This window comes from Anarrhichthys ocellatus, unplaced genomic scaffold (assembly GCF_004355925.1).
Source record: "Anarrhichthys ocellatus isolate YVR2014 unplaced genomic scaffold, GSC_Weel_1.0 scaffold11, whole genome shotgun sequence".
NCBI lineage: Eukaryota > Metazoa > Chordata > Actinopteri > Perciformes > Anarhichadidae > Anarrhichthys > Anarrhichthys ocellatus.
This window is the reverse complement of record NW_022280041.1, coordinates 3,923,378-3,950,234: the sequence shown is the minus strand read 5'-3', so window position 1 is coordinate 3,950,234 and position 26,857 is coordinate 3,923,378. Positions and strand designations below refer to the sequence as shown.

Here is a 26,857-nt window from a genome sequence, read left to right as displayed (position 1 = left end):
AAACTACAAAAACGCGAGGCTTGCTTTACGCCACGTCGCACTGGTGTCGCAAAGATTGTTTATTATCGCTGTTCAGGGAATATAATTCGGGTTGTGTTGTGGACGATAATGTAAGATATTTTAGGGGAAATGTTCTGCTTTTTCGACGGGAAAATGAAGCGAAGTCTGAAACGGTCCGAAATCAACATGAAGCGGAACCCTTCACACATACACACACGAGGGTGCGGAGGGATCCGCTGAGACACACAGGAAACAACCATTACATTTTGGAAGGGAATGAATATCAAGTTTCCTCACAGAAATCTCGTGTTGTTATCACTATCGTACAATAAAGTTCCTGCTCCACTTCGTTTGATAAAGACAAGGCAGCAAAGATGCTGATTAAAGTGAAGGTGAGGCAAAGCGAGTGCTAAATATTGTAATGGTTGTTCATACCGAGTTGTGCTCCACAATAACCTGACATTGTTTTTTTTTAATATCAGACACTCACAGGCAAAGAGATTGAGATTGACATCGAGCCCACAGACAAGGTATATAATCATCTTTTATTTGCTCATATGTTCTGTATATGCTGATAATTAAATGTGTAATTCAGTGTGTGTTAATGGTTTACATGCATTTACATCCAGGTGGAGCGGATTAAAGAAAGAGTGGAGGAGAAAGAAGGGATCCCTCCGCAGCAGCAGAGGTTGATCTACAGTGGAAAACAGATGTAAGGATAATCCACAAATACTAGAGAGAGAGAGAGAGAGAGAGAGAGAGAGAGAGAGAGAGAGAGAGAGAGAGGGAGAGAGAGAGAGAGAGGGAGTGTCTAAAAACAATTAAAAACACATCATTGAGCCACACTTTTATATTCCCTTCAGTACGTTTGTTTTGAGTCCATCCCACATATTGTCACCATACTGGCGGCTGAAAATAGTCCCAAACAAATGCACTATTTACTCCGTCTATTTTTAATAATAGCTTTTTTCAAACTACAGCATCACGGACCCGTTATTAAAGATTCATATCTTTGTTTGACGTTTTTTAATAGAGGGTTTTCCGCTGTCTGACGTCCTCTGCCTCCCCCCTCCGTCTCTATTCCCAGGAACGATGAGAAAACCGCAGCGGACTATAAAATCCAGGGAGGCTCTGTCCTCCATCTGGTACTCGCTCTGCGAGGAGGACGGGGGCTCCACCCTCCAAGAAGCCGACACGCCAAGGCTGCGTTGTAGCCGCCGCTTGAAATCACGCCTTGGCTTTTTTCCCCGCGACGCCTACACTAACAGGACACACCGAGGACGCACAGCAGTGTGTTGCAGAGTCACCTGGCGGCATCGTAGGCAAGAGACGGAGTTAGATCAGGTTCTACTGGTGTTGGCCGCAAACACTCCCCCCCTACTGTAACGTTGGCATGGCGAGTCACACTCGTTAAGGTTGACCTTACTTTCAGAATTATACAAAGCTTTCGGCCAAAGATTTACAACAATTGGCTGCCACAGAAAAATGTGTTCAAGTCATTCTGTGGCTCTGCGTGTCAGCATCTATCTTTGGTCCACTGATGAGATAATTGTAGCGTAAAGATGCATCCTTGGATTAGTCTTTACATTCAGAGTGTGACACAAACTAACTACTAAGTGAAAACTATAAGTGAAGGAAAAACCTCCCACCACTGGTTCTTAATCATGTAGCACAGAGTGTGCAGTGTGTACATAACGGTGTGAAATGGACAGATGCTGTGGATTAGTGTACAATAAACTTACGTTGATGCTTAAAATGTCTCACTTTCCGTTCACCATTCTGTGTTCTTCATAAATTCTTTTACATTTTTCAAAACAGCTGCACAAAGGAGAGGGTGAAAATTCTAATGTTTTTTTATTCTGGTCACACACTCGCCACCAATATGTACATTTACATTTTATTACACAAAAAGAGACTTAAGTTTGAGAGAAATTTCAGTCAAAATGATTAAGAAATAACATTCTTATCAGGCAGTGTATTGCAGTGTGAGGGTGTATTGCTTAGATTATCAGTATCCATGACTGTCACAACATAGAAAACTTCATATTTCTACCATATTGAAGGCCTGCTTTGGTCTGAATTACAGCAAGAAGTTGCAGCTTGTTAAACACAATCAACACTGTTTAACCGTCTGTAGAGTTTAAGCAGTAGACAAGATGGTGAAGCTCTGAGTCTGCACAGATTACATCGCCGTATCACATAAAGTTGCAGCATTTGATTGATAAGGTGGAAACATTCTCAGGCCTCAATCATGAGTTTATGTTGCCTGTTAAAAATGAAGAAAAATAGATGACTGAACGCAACGAGAATCACATTCTTTGAAATGATGGCACAGCGGAATCAAAATAAAGAATATAAATGAGGCCTTGAGCTACAAATTCAAACCTTAGTCAGTGGTTTTTATTTACTAAGAGACAAAATACAGACATGTGTGTATACTCTGTAAATACACAATAAACATACAGCCACAAAAACACAATCACTGTACTCGTGAAGACATCCAGGACACCCTGTTCCCCTTTACAGTTCAACGAAAGACACCTGCATGTTACTGGCCCAACTTCAGCGATACTTTTGAACGATTCACTTGCCGTCCGTCCTCTTCTCATCTTTTTCTGGGACTCCCGAGGAAATAAATATCTAAAAGCACCAGTACAGACATTAAGCACTAACAGACTGGATTTCAAACAGGCTATCAGTGAGATCTGTTTTAGGCAGTGTACTGTGTGTAAACAGAGAGCAGTGGGGATGCCCTGAGACACTGATGGATTATAGAAAGACTTAAGAGTATATGTGTGTTCATGTGTGCAGGAGTGTTGTTTACTATAATATGTACTAAAATCTCTTCTAGTGAATTGTATGAATCAAAAATGATGTAAAGCTCTAAATTTCTACAACCTAAATAAAGAACAAAATCATTTAAACACTAGCTAGATGGTAAGCTACAAAAATACTTCTTCCGTAAAACATGTAAGACAATCAATGCCTCACGCAGGCATTCGCATGTATGGATTTGCACATTAACGATGCGGACGTGATGGTGAACATCATCATGTCTCGCCTATTTATCCACTCTACTTCACATGCTGGACTTGCAGTTTTAACGGGTAAATTACCAGTGTGGTGTTCATACAAGAATCCACTTTCCAGTTGTTTTTTTGTTACTTCAAAACATTTTAAAACTCCCCCAAAGTATGAGGCATCAGTCATAAACAGAGCCGCATCGGCGCCCAAATACTGGCTGTCTTCTAAATTAAAGCAATTAACAAGAACTGTGCGACATTTACCGACACAAAGTACAGATCACACATCAGCTGTCAGGTGAACGCCTCCACAAGAGTAAAAAAAACAATAGGCTCAGATGTGTATGACCTTAAGTAGAAAAAAAGAATATCAACAGAACTAAAATCAAGAGTAAAGTAAAATAACAAAATACATCAAATTATATAAACAATCATCGTACATTTCGGAGTCACAGTCAGCTTCGAAACAACGCAGTACTTAGTGAACTTCACTACACGAAATGACTTGATCGGATTTTCTGCTTTGACAATCAAAATCAAAATCAAAATACCCAAAATACAGCTTTGGTGTGTTGAGTGGATGACAAAGCAACATCCCTTACAAAGTCGCAAACAAAGCAAAAAAAAAAAAAAGGTGTTTGCGTAGCCATGACAGTAGAGTAAGAGTCTTTTGATAAAAAGATAAAAAAAATACGACTACACTAGGAGTGTGTGGAGGAGGAGAAGCAGGATGAAGATGATGAAGAAGAGTAGTCTGTTCAGTCATGTACTGAGAAGGCGCTAACCTTTCTTTAATGCACTTTTGAAAGACCCCAGACAGAAAACTTTGAGGTCGTATAACTCAAAATATCTCCCGCTGTATTTGGCACAGAAATTATTGATTGATACAAAACCAAACCAAAAATATTTAAGACAGAGTGTAAATACACTACAAACTGTGGTGTATGTTCGCTGTATGTGTGTGTGTGTGTGTGTGTGTACGCACCCGTGTGTGCGTCTGCATATGTCTGTATATTTTGGGGGCAGGTGGGAGATGGAGATTTTTAGCAGTCCCCTGACTTGTGGTTGTCTCCGTCCTCCTTGGACAGAGGAGACCTGGCCTCCTTCATTTCCTCTCCCTCTCCACTCCCGACGCTCTTACCCATGGCCGGATAAACCACCACGCAGAACTTCTGGCCAAAGTACGTCACCTTATCTGGAAGAAGAGAGTGACAAAGAGCTTCAGGACCAGCGCGGTGATTGGCTTTCAAATGAGACAAAATGTATGTAGCATATGAAGAGAACGCTTTTACTTGGATGTATTTAATTTTTCTAAAGACAAATAATTTAAATGTAACCATGTTTCATACAAATATGTCACCATTTTTCGAATTAAGTGATGTGTCAAAGGAATACTTTGCCATTTTTGGAAATACTTGTATTCATTTTCTTGTCAAGAGTTAGAAAAGATCCATTCTGCTTAGCTTAGCATAAAGACTTGAAGCAGCTAGCCCGACTAGTTCAAAAATATGCTAACAAGAATAGCTTCCCCCTAAAACCACAAATTGTCGTTTGCACATTTCTGTTTTGTTGCTGGTTAAACAAAGGTGTCAATGAATCTTTAACTTTGGAATTTCGTATTCCGTAGACATGCCTGACGATATATAATGAATTTGTAGTTTCAATAATCAGAAAATTTAACATGACAGCAAACTTACCAATGAAGGCGTCGAAGCAATGTGGCTTGTTGTCCCAGTAGACTCCCAGGAAATAGACGGGGACGCCAGTCAGCATGATAGCCAGGCCGATGCCGCACACCACGGGCTCAGAGTAGAGGGAGAAGATGAGCAAGAAGGCCCAGAAGAGGAGGTAAATGGCCGGCCAGATGAGGCTGATCTGGAGGAGAGAACACAAACATATTATGACACTCATGTAGAAAGGACCATTTGGTAGTTTGTATAATAATTCTACTTTTTGCATCTGTCATTTTCTCTCTTTTGTGAATTGTTGTAATAATGGTGCTTTTTGTGGCTGTTTTTAGACAAAGATGGGGCAAAAACACCACATAAACACACCTTGATTGGCCGGTGAATGTCGGGCTGTTTAATGCGCAGGACAATCTGCCCGGCGACGGTGACTCCGTAGAAGAGGTAGTTGATGAAGCCCACGTAGTTGATGAGGGTGTACATGTCACTGGTGCACAGCATGAGCAGGGTGGACAGACACTGAAGGAAGAAGAAGAAGGGAAGGAAGTTTGACAGTTTGTCTGCAGCTTTCAGGGTTTATCCGGAAAAAAATAAAAGGAGTGTGGCGGCGAGAGAGCTACTCACGGTGAAGAGCAGAGCCGGGATGGGAGTGCAGCGTTTCACATGAATCATGGCCAGCAGACTGGGGAGGTGGCCCTCTCTGGCTCCAGCAAAGAACAACCTGCGAAGGAAAGAAATCATTCAGTTACGGCATATTATACGATATTAAAGTCTACAGTGCATCCACCTGTTACATGAGGAAAATGGAAGACTAGAAAGTGCTATGGGCAGGTTTAAATTTAGAGCACATACCCAGAGAACCACTTCACTACAACATATATTCATTGCAATAATTAAAAGGTGTCTCTGTCGGCAGTTGGTGCCCACAAATAGCAGATCCCATATACTGGAAGTTGTGGTCGAGCCAACTTACCGCGAGGAGGTGAAGAGGGATCCGTTGACTCCCCCGAAGGTGGAGAGAGCCACAGAGATGGGCATGATCCACGACATGACTCCCAGCAGCTTCTCACCAAAGGTCTGGTGATGGAGGAGCGGGAGGATGAAGGTTAGAGGTTGGATGACAGAGAGGGACAGGAGGCAGATGGTTAGATTTCATCACGTGTTCACTACCATCATGCAGCCGACTGAGGTCCAAAAGCTATCAGTTAACACATCTGACTCACTAGAGGGCTTCATTCTACTACCAAACTTGTGTGTGAAGTCACAGGACCACCTTGCGTCACGCTCTGAGATACTCACCACAGCAACTGCGTTTGAGGCGAGCAGCTCCTGGGGACTCATGGCCGTGACGTAGGCGATGTTGGCAAAGACATACACGAAGGTGACGAGGGGGATGGAGATGAAGATGGCGCGAGGAAGGTTCCTGGAGACGAATAGAAACAGCTATGTTAAGGAGAGACGGGGGGTTTTAGAGACGGAAATGAAAAGATGTACCTTAGGGGAGGTGCATTAACGGATACCAAGGTTATTAAAAAACGTGGGATTGTTAAAAAGACAGAAAATTCAGAGGAAATGAAGAAATAAAACCGAATAAAACCATGAAATTATACCAGAAATGTTTCTAGGTCAGTGACCAGAATGATGGGGAGAATTAATCCCGTGCTAAATTCAATACTTTTCAGAGAGCTTAACGAAAAATGCTGCTAATCACTGAAAAAAGCTTTAAAACCAGCCGATCCTATAGCGAGGAGCCATTCTGTCCTGTGGGAAGGTGGTTTTAGCAACGAGATATGACTCCAGACAGGAGAAGCAGTGTAAAGTGTCTTACACATAAGGGTCCACCAGCTCCTCTGTGACGTAGTTGAGGAAGTTCCACCCTCCATAGGCGAAGGAGCCTTGTAGGAAGGCTAAGGCTATCAAACCCACGTCGTACTCCTGGAAGGGCTCGAAGGCGTTGGCTGGCTCCAGCCAGTAGTACTCTCCTGCATGTGGAGAAGATAATGCGAAAGATAAGGGGACATTTTTAGTCATATAAGATATATATATAATCTCAGAAAAATTCATGTTTTCAATTTGAGAAAAAGTCTAAACCATCCTCGATCTTTAGGGATCTTCTTGCATTCTCCTTCGTCATTACATTTTTTCCTGCAATCCCCTGTTGAGCCATGTTTTCAGACAGCATTAAAGTATTTCTACTCTCACATGCCGTCCCTCATATATGACCCAAAGCCTCCCATCAAATCAGCCACCGGACTTCAGGGGCCCTACTCTCTGTGGGCCCCTTGTAATAACTGGCCCTCGGCCATGTTGTGACAGCAAACCCACACAGGCGTGCTGATATTAGCAATGTGAGTTTTAACCAAAAAGGGGGGCCCAGAAACTCACTGACCTCTGCGGATGCCACTGGGAGTCCACACTGTCCCGAGTGACTTAAGATGACCCCGGTGACCGCGAGTGTGTGTGTGTGTGTGTGACTTTCGTCCTTTCACACAGAGACACCAGACAAAGGTGGGACAGACTGTGGACATATGCGGTGAGGGAGCTCACCCTTGCAGATCTGCACGAGGCCCATGACGATGATGAGGGCGAGGGCCAGCAGCTTGCCGGCGGTGAATACGTCCTGCACTCTGGTGGCCCACCTCACACTGGAGCAGTTCACCCACGTCAGCAGCACTAGATGCACCAATAAAACCCAGTAAAACACAGAGTTAATGCTTATTCATTTGACCCCAGTTTCCCCATTATGCTTCGTCTTATAGGAGGCTTTTAGATTAGTAAAATCCCCTTATTTCACACTGTCTGGCATTATCACATTTGGTACTAGCGTTTTCCAACTCTTTATTTAACCTCTACAATGTCTACACTGTGAGTGAATTTGGTAGATAAAGGTTTATGAGTCGACTGTTGTATTGCTCTCATAAAGGAACTGTCACTGTCTGTAGAAGTAAAACTCAGATTGTTTCCAGAGAAGAAGAAGAAGTCAATAGCTCTGCGTTTTTTTCTCGATGGAAAGTGAGCAGATCTCAGGTCAGCGAGTGGAGACAGATTAAAAGCTACACACTCGAACACGTGTGCCGTGTCTTAACGTCGACCTCTGACTCTGTCATTGCGTCGAACTTTATCCGTTATCTCTTACAGTACACCTTGTGTCTTAAATGCTTTGCAGTCGTTTTCTTTCTTTGGAAGTACTGCAGGTATTTGATAATCACTATTCTTTTTCCACCTTCTGTGACTTTAAGAAAACATAATAATGATCCCATCCATGCTATTGAAACTCCACTCATCTGGCAGCTTTAAGAGAGCACAACATGGGAAACTGTAGTTGGAACTGGAGGATTACCAAACAAGGACAAAGATAATGGGTTTGATCTGTACTGCTGACAGCAACAGGCCACTGGGTCCAGGCCAATAGGGTGCCATTAAATGATAGGACTGTTTGACTCCGTGGGATTAAGTTCATCCCGTTAAATAACTCCGAGCTGAGCTGCCACTGCAGGGGAATAAAGGCAGATGCACATGAGCAGACATGCACCGATACTGTAGATGTGTGTGTGTGTTGGGTTCAAATAAAGAGACAGGTGCAGAGAGTGGGTTTGTTTGTAGCTGTTGCAGAGATGTTCGTGGGGTTTGTAGGTTGGTGGTGGGGGTGGGGTTGAATTAAACTTCCTACACGTTACTACAAATGACGACAGCAGACAGAACAAGAGTTGCAGTAAGGAGAGGAGCTGCAGAGCTGCTGCTGCTTCTCCCCCCCACAAAAAAACAGAAAATGAGAAACCAAACAAAAATAAAAACTGTTGCCGCCCTGAATAACAAATAGAACTTAAACCTCTTAAGTTAGTCGTACACAAAGTTGCCAACACATGTGTTTCCTGCTACTCCCCTATTTGCTGACTGACAGGCTGCGAGTAAACACCTAGAGGCGGACACACTCTCCGAAACACGGAGCCGAGGGGCCGCTCAGCTGTCCGTAAGCTGAGTACACAAAATGTGTGTATGGAAACTTGCTGAGTTAACCATGGGCCTGCTGGAAAACATGACCCTGCACTCTGCCACCTGCGGGAAGAGACGGACCCCAGGGAGAACCCCCCCCCCTTGTATGTTTTTGAAATGGTACACCTTGAAAAATCTTTGCAACTCAGGAGTTATGAATTCTAGCAGCTCTCATCAGAACGAGACACATTTTGCTTCAGGCATTTCTTAGAAGTGCAACAACAAAGACAGGTAACTCCAGGTCAGTCTGTCTAGTCCAAACACACAAAGCTCTGCCTCTGGTTGTACTTTCTTGTAGATTTGTTGTAACTTCCGCCAAAGAGGTTGTCCGTCAACAGAAGTTAAGTGATGCTTAATGAGGAACTGTTTTCTTGGCTGGACCATCAGAGTAGACTTTGGGTTCTTCAGTCCTGTACTTGGTAGGGAAACACCTCACCTCATTGCATAATGTACAGTAACTGCAGATGAAATCTCTTCAAATGCTTTTGCGATGTCCCGCTGAAGGGCCGACACAGCTTCTCTAGTGTCTCTCTATCTGGAGGCTGCCTGCAGTATTTGGCCCGTGTGTGTGAACTTTGTCGAGGGACTCAAATCAACAACCGTCATGTCCGCCGCAACACATTCATCCATTTGTCTTCCCAGATTCACTGCCCAGTGCTACACTCCTCTAGCTTAACAGATGACCTCTGACTGAGGGTTAAGTAACAAAAGAGCTTCAGGGAAAGAAAGGGGGGGAAACTGAGACATGAATTGGATAAATCAAGTCTTAATTCAGCCAATCTGTGACTGCTTTTAAATAACTTGCAAATTAAAGACAGCTTTGATGATGTAACTGAAACCAACAAAGTGAATACTGCTGCAGTGGAACATGTGATTTAATGTTAAATACATTGCACTACACAGTACGTGTGAGCTACTGGTGTCTCAACCCTGAATGTATAAATGTCGGTGTTTACAGTCACAGGACAGTTTTTGGCGAATTTCTCATCGTGCAATCTTTGATTTACTGGCAGTTTTTTTTCAACATTTGGGCCTCTCTCAACAAGCACTCTCAAAACAGAACTTCTCTACTTCTTTAGGCCGTCTGCACTGTCTCGTCTCTACACAATCAAAAGTGAATCTGTGTGGAGTCAGAGCTGTCAGCTGGTTCACCAGGAATCTGTATTCCTGAAGGAGAAAGAGTTTTGTTTGTAAAATCTTTCCGTCTCACTTTTAATTCCTTCTCTCTCTTTTATCTACCTCAAACACTGTTTCCATGTCATGTGGAGTTGCTAAACTCTTTGTCTTAAGGGAAACACTGTTGAGGAGGAAATATTTGAAATAACAGAGAGCTTAACTTTCTGTTAAAGATTGTGCTAAATCCCTGTGATGAATATTCCAGCCATTAACCACGGCTGATGCACACAGCTGCACCACCAATACCAGTCACACAGGTATTGTACATGCGACAACATCTTTCTGTGTAAACATCTGTATTCACTCACAGAGGCAGACAGCGGCCAGCAGACGCAGGCCACTCTCCGGCGGGAAGCAGGTGGGGAACAGAGGCTGCAGGACGTAGTTGGAGAACGTCAGCGCGATCACGGCCTGGTTGGTCGGGTAGATCACGAGCACGGCGATCCACAGACGCAGGAACCTGAGCAGAATAGGGGTTACAAACGGTTACAAACACAGAGGCATGGGAGAAGCAGCGGGGTGTCCGGAGCACACACAGGTGGGGGGTGAGCAGGAGGAAACACATCACAAAGGCACATGGCACACATACATCCTTCCATTTACTGAGTCCCATTCAAAGCAGGTTACTTTAGGTGGAAAACTCGATATGCTTGCCCTGTCATAGTATCAACCAAATCCACTGTCGTCTGGCTGTGAAAGAACTTTTTAATCGACATTTCAAATTTAATATCTTTGTAGTTTTGTCAGCAAAGTATTTGAAGATGTCACCACGGGCTTTAGGAACCACGGTGGGCACTTTGAGCTATTTTGTGAGATTTTACAGGCAAAACAAGTCGAAAAACAGTCGACAAATGAAGACAGTACAATTAATAATCCCTTGTAGCTGTCACCGCAGAAGAAATTATCCAAATTCCAGGTTAGCAGCTAAGTGAGGTGACTAACACCAACTTGGCAGAACGTGATTAGTGTTAGTCAGTGTGTGGTCACTGTGTTACAAACTGACAGCATGAGTCGCACTAAACTGAGGTGCGCCCTGTCAACAGTGACACAGATTTGACACTGGAGCTTCACAGGCGGGGGGGGATGAGATGAAGGAGAAACCAGACGAATGGTTTTTTCATGGAATTCCCTGAAAGCTTAAAGAGGGATCATTACACCTGACTGCGTTAACGGGATTGTGTCTCACCGGAATGTGTGTGTGTGTTTGTTTAATGTAAAACTGTGTGTTCACATGCTGAAACCTCTGCGTAGACACCAGGGGTAAAAGTAACATTTAGTCAAGTAATCTCTTTTTAATCTTTGCTAGTTTTACTTTATATTTCATATAACCTTATACAGCTGTATGTACTTCGTAGATTGGATGTCGTATGCTGAACATGCATGAGATTACATAATGCACTGCTGTAGATTAAACAAAGCTAAAACTCTTGCAAGTTAATGTATCAACACTTCATACTTCATCACATATGGTTGATGATACTTTTGTGGTATAAGTCCATTTTATTTAAAGATAAATAGCCCTATCTCACAGTCCCGACTCCCTCCTGTGGCATCTATAGTCTAGTCTGTATCACAACCCTCATTGGTCCGACATAACAAAGAGCCTTTGTACATGAAACGTCGTCCATTCAAGTCGCGTTTGAGCGTACGACGTTACGAGCTCTTCCCCTTCTTCTACGAGCTCGCCTTTCGAACCAGCTGCAACAAGCTGATATAAGTATTTCCGTTACTGCGGTCCTTGACTTACACAATAAACACACACATAGGGATGAAAAGGAGCAGGACAACAAAAACAAACACCGCTTGAACACGGTTTATTTATCCTGTGACAGCGGGCACACAGGGAAACGGTGTGGCCCCGACACTTCAAACCGAAAAGTTCATTGATGTGTATTGATAGCTACTGTAGAAAGGGATAAAAAACAATCATTGGCTGTTTTGTCTGGTTTGAATTCCTCTCCCAAAATACCATGATAATATGTATCCTTGTGATAGTTGAAAAAACAATGGTCTAATCTGTGTTTACCGTCTGGGCAAAGGCACAGTGTGTGTTAAATCCACGCTAACAAACGGTATTGTTTTCCTTGGAGATTAAACCAGTGTGGTTCCCAAGCGTGTACTGTGAGAAGTGTTACCTTAAAGCTAACCAATGGTGGATATTTGTGAATCTAGTGTATTTGCTTCAGGTTTAACTTCTGCACTTGACTACAGGCGATGGACCTCCTGCTTTGGATCAAGATGTCTGATCGCCATGAGCAGGCTCATCCACCAGGATAAAGAGAAGAATCTAGTTATGTTGGTATGCTCACTTAAATCCATGTCAAATTAACTTTAATTGTTCGGGAGGCCTCTTCTTCAAAGAAAACGGGGCCACATACTTAATAGACATCACTGTCGACCTGGGGGCTTGTATATATTATGAATAAATCCACAATTTGCCTTAAAGTAACTTGTGATTATTGTGAAAAATAGCATTTAACTTTGCTGTATAAAATGATAATCTAATAATGAATATAAAACATTTAGAACAAATCTTTTGGCCAAACTCAAACCCACAATTTGTAAGTTGTTCTCTTATATTTCAGTCTGCTTTGATGTATCCTGCTTACTGACTGACATCACACCTGCAAACGTCGCGTGAAAATGCACCTGAACACCTCTCTGATTGTTTGCAACTATGAGTAGATGACTGAATGTCTCACCCGGCCAGCCCTCCGAAGATGTCCTTGACGTAGGAGTAGTCCCCCCCCGACTTGGGGATGGTGACGCCCAGCTCGGCGTAGCACAGCGCCCCGATGGCCGTGATGACGCCCGTGACGATCCAGACGATCAGGGCCACGCCCACGGAGCTGGCGTTCTCCATCACTCCCTTCGGACTGACGAAGATACCTGAGCCGATAATGTTACCTGGTGGAGGGAGGACAGAGAGAGAGAGAGAGGTGTCAGGTTTCAGTGCAGATTGAAAAAGAGGTTGTTGTCAGCATGGAGAAGCTGCAGGGTTTACGGCTGTGAATAGGCAGAGGTGAAAGCAAAATCGTGTTTTTTATGGTGGTTGTTTTTAGTGCATTTAAAGGGGCATTCCACCATTTTGGCACATTACATCATTGCCACATCACTTCTGTAGCTTTGGATAAACTGTGTCTAGTCGGAGGAAATAACCCAAGTGCCACCTGTTATCTCAGCCTGGGCTTGAAAGCATTGAACACATTGATTGATTAGTGTTTTGAAGCTTGACCCATTTTGGGAAATAATAATCAGGACCTCTCCGCATCTGCTGGAACATTATTTAGTCAATGTGTCTCTTGCAAGATCGCCAGCTTTAAAGTAAGCTGAGAAGATCGTTACCACTCTCACGTCTGCGCATTATGTTAGCAAGAACAGGGAGGAAATTAGCCTAGCTTAGCATAAAGACTGGAAACAGCTGGAACCAGCTATAGGCTAGCTCCCACCGAAAGTAGAAAATGGCATCAACCAACCCCTCTAAAGCTCACTGACTGGCTAGTTTCTTCTTTGTTCCTTTAATTCAAACACAAACTGAGACAACAAGACTCTAAGAAATCACTGTTTAAGCACCTAAAACCCCAAACTGTCATTTTTACATTCCTGTTTGGGGTGAATGAGTGCAAAGAGGGAGGAGGGGGGGATGAGAGGTAGATGCAGAGGGGGGAGAATAATGCCCTGGCAGATTGAATGAGCATCAGAGTGCCAGGTACTTCACACAGCAGCTGAAAGATGGAGGGGACGGATGACTTGGGGTTCTGGTCCAACATAAAAGAAGCCGAGATTATCCTCCAATCACATTCAGCTGACTGGGTCGGCTGAGGTTGAAACCGGCGGCCAATAAAAAGGCGTCAGGGTCAAAAGTTGAAGGTTCGAATCATGACTGGATGATAGGCTGAGATTGCAATTTTACAGTACAAAAGTCAAAGGTGCGAGTGATACCGTCACGTTTTGCCTGCAGAGTTAAACAAAGTGCGGAGTTTGTGTGGATCATTTTTCCTGCTACAACTGCCAATGAACAAGAACATTTAACATGCGGCTATGTATCCAGCTTGGTGTGACAACATAGTAGTGGTGATTTTAATATTTTATTGTGTAAAAGTTACAAGTATCTGTAGTTCCTGTTTCTCAAATGGGTGATTTGCTGCTGTTCTTAGTATGTTCGAGCAATTTGAATATCTTTAGGTTTTTAGCTATTGGACATACAAATTTGGATTCTATTGCATCTACAGGTCTCTCAAAAACTTTAAGTATAAAATTGGAAAAGAAAAAAAACTTTTTTTGTCAGTTAAACAGCTCACAACTCATGTCCATAGTCAGAAGTAATAGTAGAAAGTTTGGGAACCACTGAACTAAACAAACTATAGATCAATTAATAATACAAATCATCAGATTAGGTTTTTATGATAAAAAAAACATCATTAGTTGCAGACAAATACATTGAAATGTTAATATGGCAAGATCCAGAAAAAGGCTAAAAATTGTCAGTCTTTATACTACGAACATATGCCAAACACATGCCAGCTGAAAGCATGACGGCGTACCAATTTGTTCAACTTTAACAGCTTCCATATGCATCCGTGTGAGTGATTAAGGACAGCCGCTCACTTATGTAACTCCAGTTGCAGGTAAAAGGTAAAAAATGACATCAAACAAACGTCAAACCCCCGATTATGTTGACATCTTTATGGCCACAGAGGTCTTCAGTGCATGACCTGTGACATCTAAGGGGGGGGGGGGAGTATGCCTTGACTCAGCACTTTCCTCAGACTCCCTGATGTGCTTAAGGTTCGCAGAGGCAGATAAAAACAGCACACTGGTGTTCTGGTTTGAACGAGTTCATGTAAAAACTTTTATGTCAGGGTGAGCAAATGTGCACGCTTGCATGTTTATGTGTTCATGACATTGGCAGCCGTGTCGCTCCCGAGCGTGTGAGACGTGCTGACTGTGTGGAATATCTTTAGCTTTCCTGTTCTTGTCGTTTTTTGTTTTTTTTTACATCCTTTTGTCTTAAAAAAAATTAAAAAAAAAAAAGGCCAAGAGAGAACATGACATTTTATCACAGGATATTTTCTTTGTTATCGGCTTGTCGTTTCACAGAGGAAGAGGCTTGGGTCTTTCACGTGCTCTCTGAGCACACATTTCTTTGTTTGATGCCTTCTGACAGCAACAGGCTGAGGCTCCACTTCACAGAGAGAGTTACTTAAGAGAGCTCTGAGGTTCGTCTTGTTGCATGTTTTTACGTTTCTTATCTGTTTTATGTTGTTAATCTGTCATTCATTGACTCAGGCTGCTATATCTAATCAAACAAACAAGCATTGTCATTATCATTTAACCTGCTTATCAATCATCTTTAATATAATCATCTGGTCTAAATGCTTTCATCTTAAGTGGAGTCCAAACATGCATGAGAGAATCGAATTGTTGTGTTGTTTGTTTGCCTCCATGACTCATGATCGACCGCTGGCGCCAGACCCCGGCAGCAGCAGCAGCAGCAGACTATGAATATTAACAAGCACGTGTGTGTTTGTGCAGCATTATGATATAACCCTAATCAGCCTTCCATAAAGCCCTTTTGAGATTAGTTCTTGCATTTCCACCCGGCAATAAATCCCTGTTCAAACTTAGGCAACCTGCTGCCTGGCCCTCAGCCAGACCCTGCAGGCCCTGTGTGCTTGTGTGCACGCATGTGTGTGAGTTATTATTACACCAAATCGATCTACAACACCGAGGCAATTCCCGAGAAAGAGGAGGGTTCGCTGTCATCGTTACTTCTGCCAACTCAGGGTTTAAAGGACATAAAGCTACTGTGATGGCATAGAGCTGAGCACTCATGTTTAATCAAAGTGATGTGAAATTTGTGCAGCAATTAAATTACGAAACACACTGTAGCTCAGACATGGCTAAGCCAGGGGAACTAATAAAAACAGCATTATCGGGGCAGGGCTTTCTTCCAAGTGGCCAAAAGTGCACTTCTAATCCCAATTCCTGGTTTTGCACATTTCTGGATTTGTGTGTGTGTGTGTGTGTGTGAGGGCTGAATGTCTGTACTGTACAATAGGCCATAAAACCGTTTGATGTCCTCGTGTTCTCGGCCCTTTTCATGGAAACCCAGCGGGGCATGTTCACCACGAGAAGATCAGACGAGTCACCTGACTGCGCTGAACATGAGCATGAATGAGTGACTTGGTCAAGGACAAAAGGAGCTGCGAGGAACAGTCTGGTGACTATACGGCGAGGCGTATGGACTCTGGACGGCCGTAAAGTAATCCCCTGAAATGGCATGAGTGGCTTAACGCTGCCAACCCGTTTCTTTGCAGTCGGCTGATGAATGGAGAGTGACAATAAGATAGATAAAAAGTTATATTGGTTGTATTATCTACATGTTGCTGTATAGATATGCTCAAGTGTGGGGTAACAGAGAAAGGATGTTGGCGGCGGCACACACAGGGACTCGCTTGTAGTTTGTGATTTCAACATTTGAAGATGTTTTAACGATCTGTCTGCAATCACCTCAGAGCGTGATCGTTGCCTCGGAGAGGACGACATTATTCCATCAAGACAAATGTGTGTAAATTGAGTTTGAAGTTGGTTTAGCTTTACTTTTGTGTGACTCTGAGCAGAAATTTAAAATCTTTGCAGTAAAACCTTTTAAGCTGAAAAGTTACAAAGTGAGAAAGATCCAAACTCTTTGAAAGTTGCTCTTCATCTCTCTCTCTCTCTCTCTCTCTCTCTCTCTCTCTCTCTCTTATCCTCCTGTTTCCAGCTTCTCTCTGTCTCTCTCTCTCTCTCTCTCTTATCCTCCTGTTTCCAGCTTCTCTCTGTCTCTCTCTCTCTCTCTCTCTCTCTCTCTCTCTCTCTCTCTCTTATCCTCCTGTTTCCAGCTTCTCTCTGTCTCTCTCTTGGGAATTATCACGCACACTCACACACACACACACTCTCACTTCTGTCCTCCCGTTACCATAGACACGCAAGAGGGAATGAGTAAGTGCATAAGGCAACTAGTCGCACCACATGGCAGGTTCAGCTGTACAAACGAGAGTAAAACACACACACACACACGCGCACACACACTCACCAACAATGATTCCGCAGGCGCTCACGAGCCCGATTTCCTTCTTGAGCGCCACTTCGCCTCCCGACTCGCCCCCGCCGGCAGCATCCTTGGCGGAGCCGGACGTGCTGGTCCGTTGTCTTGCACCGTCCGTCATTGTTGATGGCTGGACTTTTTTTTTGGGAGGGGGTTATGTGTTTAATCTTCGTTTACACCACACGGAGCCCGAAGCTGCCCGTGCGCTCGTCACGCCCTGAGTCTCCTGTGTGCGCACGAACACTGAAATGTGCCGCACTTATCTGATGAGGAAAGTTTGTGCAAATAAAATACAAAAATACAAATAAATAGATAAATAAGTGCAGGCGGTTGAGAACTCTTGTGCCAAAAACCACGTGTCCTTCGGTCACAGCGCAAATGACTGGTCACAGGTGGCGCTACAGGTCCGGGTCTGACCGCACATCAAGTCCGGCTAGCGAGCAAAACGCGCATATTCCAGTGTCAGTCCTTAAAAAGCCACGCGAGGAAAATAACTTATTTGTTTCTAATGTAAGCAAAATATCTCAAAATATCTCAAAAACTAAAAAAGCTCTCACTGCTTCCTTGTTCCAGGTGTGAGCTGGAGAGACAAAAGCATCCTCTCTGCGCAAAACCAGAAGCGGCTCAGGTTCTGCCTCGCACACATCCGACCTGTGTTTAGTTTGGAGAGGAGAGATTTTATTTGACTTAATATACATGGTGTCCTTCATATTAGTACAGTAGCGCCGCCTCCTTCCCGCCTCCCCCCTCCCGCCTACTCCAACGTCGGGCTGGTTTTTCCTCCTTCTTCCTCTGCAGGACCCTCCCAACCATCAGCTGTTCTTCCAAACTCACTCCTGCTGCTGCTGCTGCTGCTCTGTGCACCTTCCACATACATCCATAACCGAACAAGGCAGCATATGCATGAAAAACAAACACTTTCTCTCACCGTCTACTCACTCACACACACAGGAGCAGAGGCTGTCGCTCACTCACTAATTATTCATGATGCAGCAGAGGTCTATATTTAGCACCTTCATACGATGTCACTCTATCTGATGCAAGACTGCTGGTGTGTGTGTCTATCCTGTATGCTCACCCATGCTGCTAGTAGGTTGTTTTTGACTGCATGCGTGACCCTGCATGCAGTCAAAAACTGTCTTTTTAGTAAAAGGTTTCACATTTGGTACGAACATCAATAGGAGTACTCATGCCTGTTCAGCGTGAGAATAATTGTGTCTGGTATCGTGGCCTCGCCATTGTTACATATTGTCTGCATACAAATATTTGATCCCTTCAGAAGATCCTCAAGTGTGTCTGGCATCATCTTTATTGTCAATGCTGTGCTTATTATCCACGCTGTGAGCAACTAAAGCTTCCCAAATGCTCGTTGAAGTCAGAAATTAAGCAAAGGTGAACTGGTTAAAAACAAAACGCCTCTGACTTCCTTGATTAGCTCCAGTTTCAAAGTGTCTTTCCCTTTAAGTTAGGATACACAGCGAAAGAGGATACTTTATTTCCTCATTCTTTAAAAAGTACTGAGAGAACAAACAGAAAGTAAGTCAACTCCATCATCGTCTCCTGTGATTTCACAGGAAACGTCAGATTCACCTGAGAGACCCCGGCGCTTCCTGAACAACTGTTGACTCATGATGGTCAGCGCAGGGACGAAATGCAGGAGTTACATAACATCGGCTTCTAATCTCAACAAAACCAGTGTTGTTCTCTGCTGAGCGGGCAGAACAACAAGGTCACCTGAATCACATCAACGCACTGCGACTACACTAAAACATGCTCGTGCCACTGAGCTGAGCCGTACCCACTCTGACCCAGATTCTTGTCATTGTCCCGGCACAGTTCCAGTCATTGGAAAGGTTTTGTTTCTGCGGTGCAAGATGATCCTGAATGTACCTGGTCAGTGAAGCAGGAAGGGGTACACGCCGCTCACTCACAGTGCACGTGCTGGACCATTAGGGAACAGGTACGTGGGCCAGTTTGTTGACATTTTGCATGCGAGCAGCACCTACCCGGAACTTTTCTTAGTAGGTCAGCGAGTACGGCCCGGTTTTGTTGTCTTGATGTGGTTGACACGAGGCTCAAAGCTTCCCTCTACTATTAAACCACATGCATAACTGCTGTTTGGGTGGATAATTTAACTCTTTGGATATGTTCAGAGACCTGTATGTAATTATATACTCAGTAGTTCATAGGTTATATCAGTATTTCAGTTTGAATTGAACCTTTTTTGATTTGTTTAAAGGGACAGCTGATGTGATGGAGGTTCCTCCTTCACATTTACAGTCCATAAAACCAGAATTTCCACATTTAATTGTAAAGTAGTTCTTATTTTAAAAGGTGTCCTTTGTCGAAACAATGAATGTTGTCTTCTTGTGACCTGATGTCAGGAAATCTCGCCATTCTTTGCTGATCAATACATCCATAGGAAGGCTTTGTGATCAAATACAATGACCCTTTTGGCTCTGACTGTGTCAATGGTTCTGGTTCCCAGCAGACTGATTGAATCCAAACAGCCTCCATTTGGCATTGTTTGCTTGATTGCGTCATTCACAGCAGGATAAAGGGATCTGATAAGATAATGACTAGGTAATAGCTTCAGAAAATGGACTGCATCACTGTTGTTTGAACATGGAAAAAGGAGATTTTAAGCTAAATATTTGACATATTTACTTATTTATTGGCCAACGGTTGCTGAATTTGAAATATCTTGAGCTAAAAATACTCTAATCCCTTTATAAAATACCCAAAATATGGTGAATGCAACTCCACCAAGGCTGTTAAAACCTTCAACTTCCCAGCAAATACACCAAGGACATGTCTATTTTATTTGAACAGAATTTCTACAAGTCTAACTATCAGTTTTCTGTATTCGGCCCCCTCCTGTGGCAGCGAAATCAGCCGCTAATGCTAACATGCTAGCACCGTTGCTCACAGAACTATAATTCGAAAGCTAATTTATATCTTCGGCCCTTCAGGTTTAAATTGGGAATATTTCAGTGTCACTGAAAAAAAAAGCCAGCATTACGTAATATTCCTCTAGTTGTATTTGTCACTCAAGCACTCAACAGCTTAAAGGAGGGGAGGGGTCTGTATTTGCAGAGGTCACAGGTATTCCCATCAATAAATAGCTTGAGTTTAGTTCATGTGTGCGTCTGTGTGTAATTAGCTTACTGGACCATTTGAGCAAAGAGATAAGAGGTGTACGTGCTAAAACCCAGGAGACATGGACAAAGAGCAGAGAGAAAGATGGACAGGGAGGGCTTATCTTACTGGATCTACTGAGCATGTACTCTGCATTCAGGGTTGTCTCTGTACTACAGCAGTTTGGAGTCGAAACGGAGCAACAATTGAGATTAAAGTGCAAATTCACAAGTGTTTTAATATTCTGACACCCCAATTCTGAATCCCAGGACAGCGTTCTTCAGCAGTAGGAGAGCACTGATGCCCCAGATTCAGATACGACTCACATCTGAAGACATTTGTCATATTTGTCAGAATTGATGCCCTGGGGGAAAATTTCTGAGAAACACAAAGGAAGAGATAGATGGGACAATGGAGGAGTGCCATGTGGTTTGAACTTCACAGGCATGTCCTGAGTCAGCTGTTTCTGGCAGTTTATCTCTGTGGTAAAGCTGACCCTGGGCCTGTACTCTGATAGCACCACACACGTGCATAGCTGTGTGTGTATGTGTGTGTGTGTGTGGGGCGGTAACGTGCACACAGGACACAAACAGTACATGTACTCACACACAGTACACTACTATTCTTTCAGTTACAATTTGGTTGTATGGTTTTCTCAGCCTCATAGATGAACTATGTATGTGATTAAAACATTTAAATCAGCTGTATTGGAGTTTTGATGTTCCCAAAAGGCAGATTTAATAATGGGATGCACCTCTGCAGCCCTTCTTCCAGTCCTCACCTCTCACACACACATTCTATCTTTCCATCACATGGAAGCTGACGTAATCATCTGAAACATATGTGCACACATAGCATATATGTCCACACACACACACACACACACACTAACTACCTGGCAGGTGACAGATCGGGCGGTGAAAGGCAAGGAGATTTTCCCAGATAAGGCTGTTAATGAGTAACCCCGCTTGTTTCAGGTTGTTTGCTGCTCAGTGGCTGGAAAATTGGAACAATAACATGCAAACACGGAGGTAATGGCCGTGGTGCCAGGCAGGTACACCGCAAGGACCGGACCATAACACCAACAGTCATGGCTGGTTTACCAGGGTTGGGTCCAGAAGCTTTTAAAAGCAGAGTCTTTTGTTTGATGTGGGCAAAAATACCACTTGCATAGAGACAGACCTGGTAAGTTCGAGACTTATCTAAATGTATCCAAATATGCATAGGGATGCAATGACAGAAGAACACATATTTTTAATCCTTTCTGTGGGGTGATTATGTGATGAAATCTGAGATTGAGTCAAAAAAAAAAAAGAATTCTCATGGCCCCGAGCTACCCGGGTCTCACTCTGGTCAGATTTAGCAGCCAATTAAAAGAGAGATGAAAGAGGGTAGATTACTGCTATTAAAACCAAATATGACACCGGATTCTCCCAGAAGAGACCTGGGAGAAGAATTATGCCGATGTCCCTGATGAACTGAGAGTACGGAACCTAGAAGTGGTCCAGAGTCACCTCACCAGTCCTCTGCTCTCTTCTTACTGAACACTCAAACAGGACGGGTCTTTTTCTAACGTGCAATATATGAATTACCATCAGGATGTGATTATAGGTTGTTTTGGTTTTTAGAAAGTATTTTTTTTCCAAACCACAGATAGTAAAATGTTAAAAACAAGTCTTTCTTTTCAAGCGTATTTCCTTGAATGGGTCATAGCCCACAGTGTCATGAGTGGGTTCAGTTTCTCAAACTGTGACATGACGACTAAAGTTACGGCGAGGAACTCTTAAGTGGACATATTGTCTTTGGACTCTCCTCGATCCACACGATTAAGCTCTAAATGTTTCGATGACGTGTGAAAGAACAGAAGTGTGTGTTCAGATCACCCTGAACCAGAGATACAACTGTTAAATCTATTGATGTCTTTTTGCCCCACAATATATCTCACAACCTTAATCATGTAATAAATCTAAACTGTTGTTACCTCCCTAATACTTTTTGTACAGCCCCTAATGCAAAATATTGTTTTTCTTTTATTGTGTTGCTGTTTTTAATCTCATACCATCTACCTACTGAGTTAAAATGTTGTGCTGTTAATCACAAACCAGCTGAATTAGCACAAAGACCAAGAAAAATGGATATAAGAGGCAATTAATGGAGTGTTTGATTTAGGAAATCAAATCATACAACAGTGCAAAGAGCTGTTAATCACTTGCATATTCCCTCAGAGAGGTGTTGCTTCTCCATTATTTAAGTTTGACGAAAGGGTCAGAGAGCTATTGTTAGACTGTGATGGTTTTAATGGGATGAGATAAGTTGTGAATGGACCTGGTTCGGGTATTGTCTCCTTTTAAATCATGTTTTGCTTCCTTTATTTCATTTAACTGAGTCTCTGCTCGTTGTTGATCGACTATGGTTTCCTCTGGTTACAGTAAATCCAATTGTCCCCTTGATTTTACCTGAGTGAAGGGGAAGAAAGCATTGAGTCTTGTGCATTTAACAAACAGGGGCACACAAGTCCAAACTAGATGAAGGACGATATCAGGAGGAGGAGGAGGAGGAGGAGGAGGTGCAGTCATATCACAACCAAAAGAAGGGAACATTGTGTCAAGTTTTAATAACAAACATGGAAACAGCTGTGTTCGATGGCACAGACTCGAAAACATCTCCAGCTATCCTAATGTACAAAATATATGATATAAAACAGTAAACAACATGTCCCTCCTTAACATGCTGTTAAATGCTTAAATAATACAACTTCATGAAATTAAAGGCACTGATTAATTTATTGTAAATACTGTGTAAATATACTGTGCACACGCGTTTTGTTCAGCATGTTCTATCAGCAGTTTGCTTTGCATATTCACACCAAATAAGGAGCAGAGCGATGACGCCGGTGCGGATGAGTCCCCGCCCACTGTTTTCCAAGAAATGTCCCCGTCTTCCAATCCCGAGGGACCAGACGTTCATTCACAGGCACGTGGGCCCGTAATGTGACATGCGATTTATTCATATGTCTATAAGCGTCTATTCACAGAAACATAAGATGGGGTTGCACAAGAGAGGGGGAAGATGGAAGATGGGGGGGGGGATGGAGGTGTGACAGGAGGAGCGTGCTGTGAAGAGAGAGGGAAAGAGGTCAGGGGGAGGGAAAAAGGTTTGGAAAGTGGAGATGATTGTGACCTCTGCAAGAAAGAGAGGAATGTGTGAATTTACAGTGAGAGTTGGAGAAAAATGCCGAGGGGTGAAGAGAGGAGAGAGAGGTACTAGAAAGAAGGGATTGAAGGGCTGGAGGAGGAGGAGGAGGCATGGCGAAGGGGGAGTGTGAGCATGGGATTGGAGATGGTAATGTGAGCCTTGTGTTTACCGTGTCCCTAGAAACATATGAGTTCTTAGGACAATATGTACGAGGAAACACGCTGAGATCACGACCCAAACAAAGTTGTTCACTTTGGTAGCTGATTTGAGATATAACATGTAAACAGGAAACATTTAAATGTATCTCCATGGGATGGAGAGGAGATGTGGTGGATGGGTTTAAATACTCAGCTCAATGTTTTTGGTTTCATGGGCCATAACCGTTTTGGGTCACTCCCACCGCTCTCGTCAGTGTTGTTTTTTCGGCCACAGCAGGCGGCTGATAAACCCACCGTGCACTAACCGGCCCAGCGCCAAAGACAAAGACAAAGTTAGCGACTAGCTGGTGAACATAGTGGAGCAATTAGCAGCTAAAGAGGCAGGACACATCCCGCAGAGGCTGGTGGAGACCAAAAATAGAGCTAAAAGGAATGAACGCTAACAATGCTTCATGTCTGCTGGATGTGGAGATGGGCAAATGTTCGCTGACTGAATCAACTTCATAAGGCGATCATGTGTCGATATTGTGTTTGCATCTTGTTGTGCTGCCCCCAAGTGGCCCCCCCCCCCAAAAAAAAATCAATAAATGCAGCTTTAAATTGTGTAATCCATCACACTGTCACATTTAGATTCTTGTTATGAGGTAATGTAGTGTAGACTTCAACACACTTGGTCTCTCCGTACAGGAAATGCCAAAATAAACAATCACCCACTAAAATAAAATGACGTCAGCTCTGACGTCAGGAGCCAGCTTTGTTTGTATTGTTGTCATTATTACTGTGTTATTATAGTTATTGGTACGTCATTAAAAGTCTATTATTTCATTATTAATCAGGATGATGATTATTAGTGTTAGCGCTGCTGTTTACTTTTAGAGTTTCTAATGTTGTTGCTGATGGTTTTATCTGTCATGTCATTATTGTTTATTTGTTTGCTTGCTTGGGAAATTCATACCTATCCAGACAAACTTTTTTTGGTCAGTGAGCTGCTCTATATAAAACCTTTGGTAAATAAATAGATGCTAGAACATTTTGTGATTTCTCAAGCGTACGCCTGCGCCTCAAAACTCAGACCAGTCTGAACTTGTCTGTCCGTCTCGCACAGAGTTACGGCTCCAAACAGCTGACGCACAGCTCTTTGTTTACCCATGTCCTTAATATACCTGCGAACTGTAAACCAGATTGCTACTTTATCTGAATATATATATGTCAACAATTCGGTCAAGAGATTATGTTTAAATAACTACGTACACAGTCAGTTTAGTTAGTAAGAAAACAGAAGACAAAGACAAAAAGAAACAAGTTCTTTGCCTTAAATATCTTAATCCTAATTCACTATCAGGATTAAGATATGAACAACTGCCGACAGACAGCCCTGAAGAATAACAAGGGATTTGATGTGAGCAGTAATCCTGATCAGCTGAGTGTTTGTGTGCTTTAAGGTCCTCAGAAACAACTTCTCAACACAACTTCCTCTTTCAGGGTGAGGAGGGGTGAGAATGACTTGTACATCAGAACTGATGCAGTGTTTTTCACGAGGCAGCACATTTAGTATCCTCTTTTCCACGAGTGTCTGTGTGTGTGTGTGTGTGTGTGTGTGTGTGTGTGTGTGTGTGCACATATCTCGTATTCATTTCCCCCTTTTACCCCCCCTCGGTCCAGCCCCTCCCCGACTGTCGAGGCTGTTTTTATGGAAGTCTGGTTCAATCCAGTTCACACTGCCACAAGAAATGACCTCCTCATCTCAGTCTCTCCCACTCCTCCCTGCCTCCCACCTCCATCTACCTCACTGGACCCCTCTCTCCCCTCTCTACTGTTTGTCCCTCTTCTTCTTTGTCTCCCGTCTACGTTCTTTCTCTCTGCCTCTCCTGCTTCCTCTCATTTCACAGAGAAAGAGGAAAGAGAGAAACAGAGGGAGAAGGCTACAACTGGCTTGGACTGTGTAAAGCTTTGATTTGGTGCGTCTGAAACATATTTGTGATTTCAGACACGTATTGTGCAATGCTTTTTGTGCGGGTGTACAATACGTCCAGATGTCGGGGGCCACCGCCCCAGGCGCTGTCTGTGTGGCAAATAAACACCATAAAACAGAAAAGGAAAACGTCTGAAGGTGATCTGGAGATCTTGTCTCACAGATGGGTCTAGTTTCAGCTCCTTTAATATTTCAGTTGACATTATGCCAACACGGTGCATAAGTCGAGAGAAGAGGGCAGCTCTCCAGCGGTATAAAGTAAAAGAGTCACCTCATGCTTGGACCATTTTGGGGAAATATTTACAACTGATGGACTGATAAATCTGCTGCCATGGTGGAAGAGTGACTGACAGCAGTGGTCTCTCTTCCAACAGAACCTCTCTTCCTACCTCTCTTCTAACCGGACCTTGTTTTTTGTTTTTGTTGAAACAAAATGTCGTACTGTAAAGACACATTTCACAGTACAGGAGGAGGTTGAGAGGGGCTGTTGGTAGGCTGACGTCTGCATTTGTTTGATTTTGTGTGTGTGTTGATGTGTACGAACGTGTGTGTGTGTATGTGTGTTTTATATGATCTACCGCCCTTGTGAAGGTGTAGAATCTGACACCTTTCTTCTTTGTGGATCTTTCCCACGATGACGCTTCTCTTCAGTCTCTAACGTGCTCAGCCCTCTTGGTGTGTGTGTGTGTGTGTGTGTGTGTATCTATCTTACTCGTATTGCTATTCTATTTTGCACTGGTGTCACTTTTATACACTTCATATTTATTACTCTATTGTTTATATTTTATTATCCTTCTGTTGTAATATCTGATCAATCTCTGGCACAAGAATTACCTTTCGGGTTAACAAAGTTATACCTTATCTAATCTTGAAGTGCCCTTAGGCAACACTCATAACTCACATTCTCTTCAGTTGGCTGCAGGAGACGGCTGTCGCACTCATCGGCTCCCACATGTCTGGCTGTGTGAAGAGAAAACTAAAGGTTGAAGAACATGTTTGCATGCAAATATCCTCACATTTACACGTCTGAATTGAGCGTCAGGTGTGGTTCTGTGTGATGGCTCTATGATTGATGACTTGCTTAGGGGCCATCTTGAAGAGCTAAAAATCTGGAATTGAGAGACTTTGTGTATTGATTGATCACAACCTTGGTGCCAAAACCTGACATGTTCTGCACTCTGAGTTATTCAGGGGGATACAGCTGTAGACTGTGATGTGAGAGGTTATCCAGTAAAGTGTGGGCGGTCGATTTTCTACCTCAAGGACGTCACTTTCTTGCCGGCTGGCTGGATAAATAAAATATTTATGCTGCGTGTGAGTGCAGTCTAGACTATAAATAGTAGCAGCTAAACATAAAGCCGTCGGTATTACCACTGCCATCTCACGCAGCTTTACACCTACACAGATATAGAGATATAAATTCAGAT

General features: G+C 43.2%; 2 protein-coding genes across 2 annotated transcripts; one reads left to right on the top strand and one right to left on the bottom strand.

Moving 5' to 3' along the window:
• The first annotated feature begins 240 nt into the window (after positions 1-240).
• nedd8 (NEDD8 ubiquitin like modifier) lies at positions 241-2,938 on the top strand. The gene is made up of 4 exons (XM_031850849.1): positions 241-392; positions 483-530; positions 630-712; positions 1,088-2,938. Exons 1-4 carry the CDS (start codon positions 375-377, stop codon positions 1,212-1,214), a joined length of 276 nt encoding a protein of 91 aa, XP_031706709.1. The 5' UTR covers positions 241-374; the 3' UTR covers positions 1,215-2,938.
• Positions 2,373-17,663, bottom strand: slc7a8a (solute carrier family 7 member 8a). Its single transcript, XM_031850845.1, has 11 exons — positions 16,956-17,663; positions 12,580-12,784; positions 10,186-10,337; positions 7,256-7,381; positions 6,537-6,690; positions 6,008-6,131; positions 5,682-5,785; positions 5,333-5,429; positions 5,078-5,227; positions 4,721-4,898; positions 2,373-4,218 (listed from the first exon to the last, which is right to left on the bottom strand). The coding sequence occupies exons 1-11, from the start codon at positions 17,086-17,088 to the stop codon at positions 4,067-4,069; spliced, it is 1,575 nt and encodes a 524-aa protein (XP_031706705.1). The 5' UTR covers positions 17,089-17,663; the 3' UTR covers positions 2,373-4,066.
• Positions 17,664-26,857: the final 9,194 nt, after the last annotated feature.

Excerpts from the sequence above, each read along its gene's own strand:
- nedd8 (XM_031850849.1), top strand. Across the intron at positions 531-629 it reads ACATCGAGCCCACAGACAAG|GTGGAGCGGATTAAAGAAAG; the intron begins GTATATAATCAT and ends ATTTACATCCAG. Across the intron at positions 713-1,087 it reads ATCTACAGTGGAAAACAGAT|GAACGATGAGAAAACCGCAG; the intron begins GTAAGGATAATC and ends CTCTATTCCCAG.
- slc7a8a (XM_031850845.1), bottom strand. The coding sequence starts at position 17,088 with ATGACGGACGGTGCAAGACAACGGACCAGCACGTCCGGCTCCGCCAAG. Across the intron at positions 12,785-16,955 it reads CGCCTGCGGAATCATTGTTG|GTAACATTATCGGCTCAGGT; the intron begins GTGAGTGTGTGT and ends TCCCTCCACCAG. Across the intron at positions 4,899-5,077 it reads ACATTCACCGGCCAATCAAG|ATCAGCCTCATCTGGCCGGC; the intron begins GTGTGTTTATGT and ends TCTCTCCTCCAG.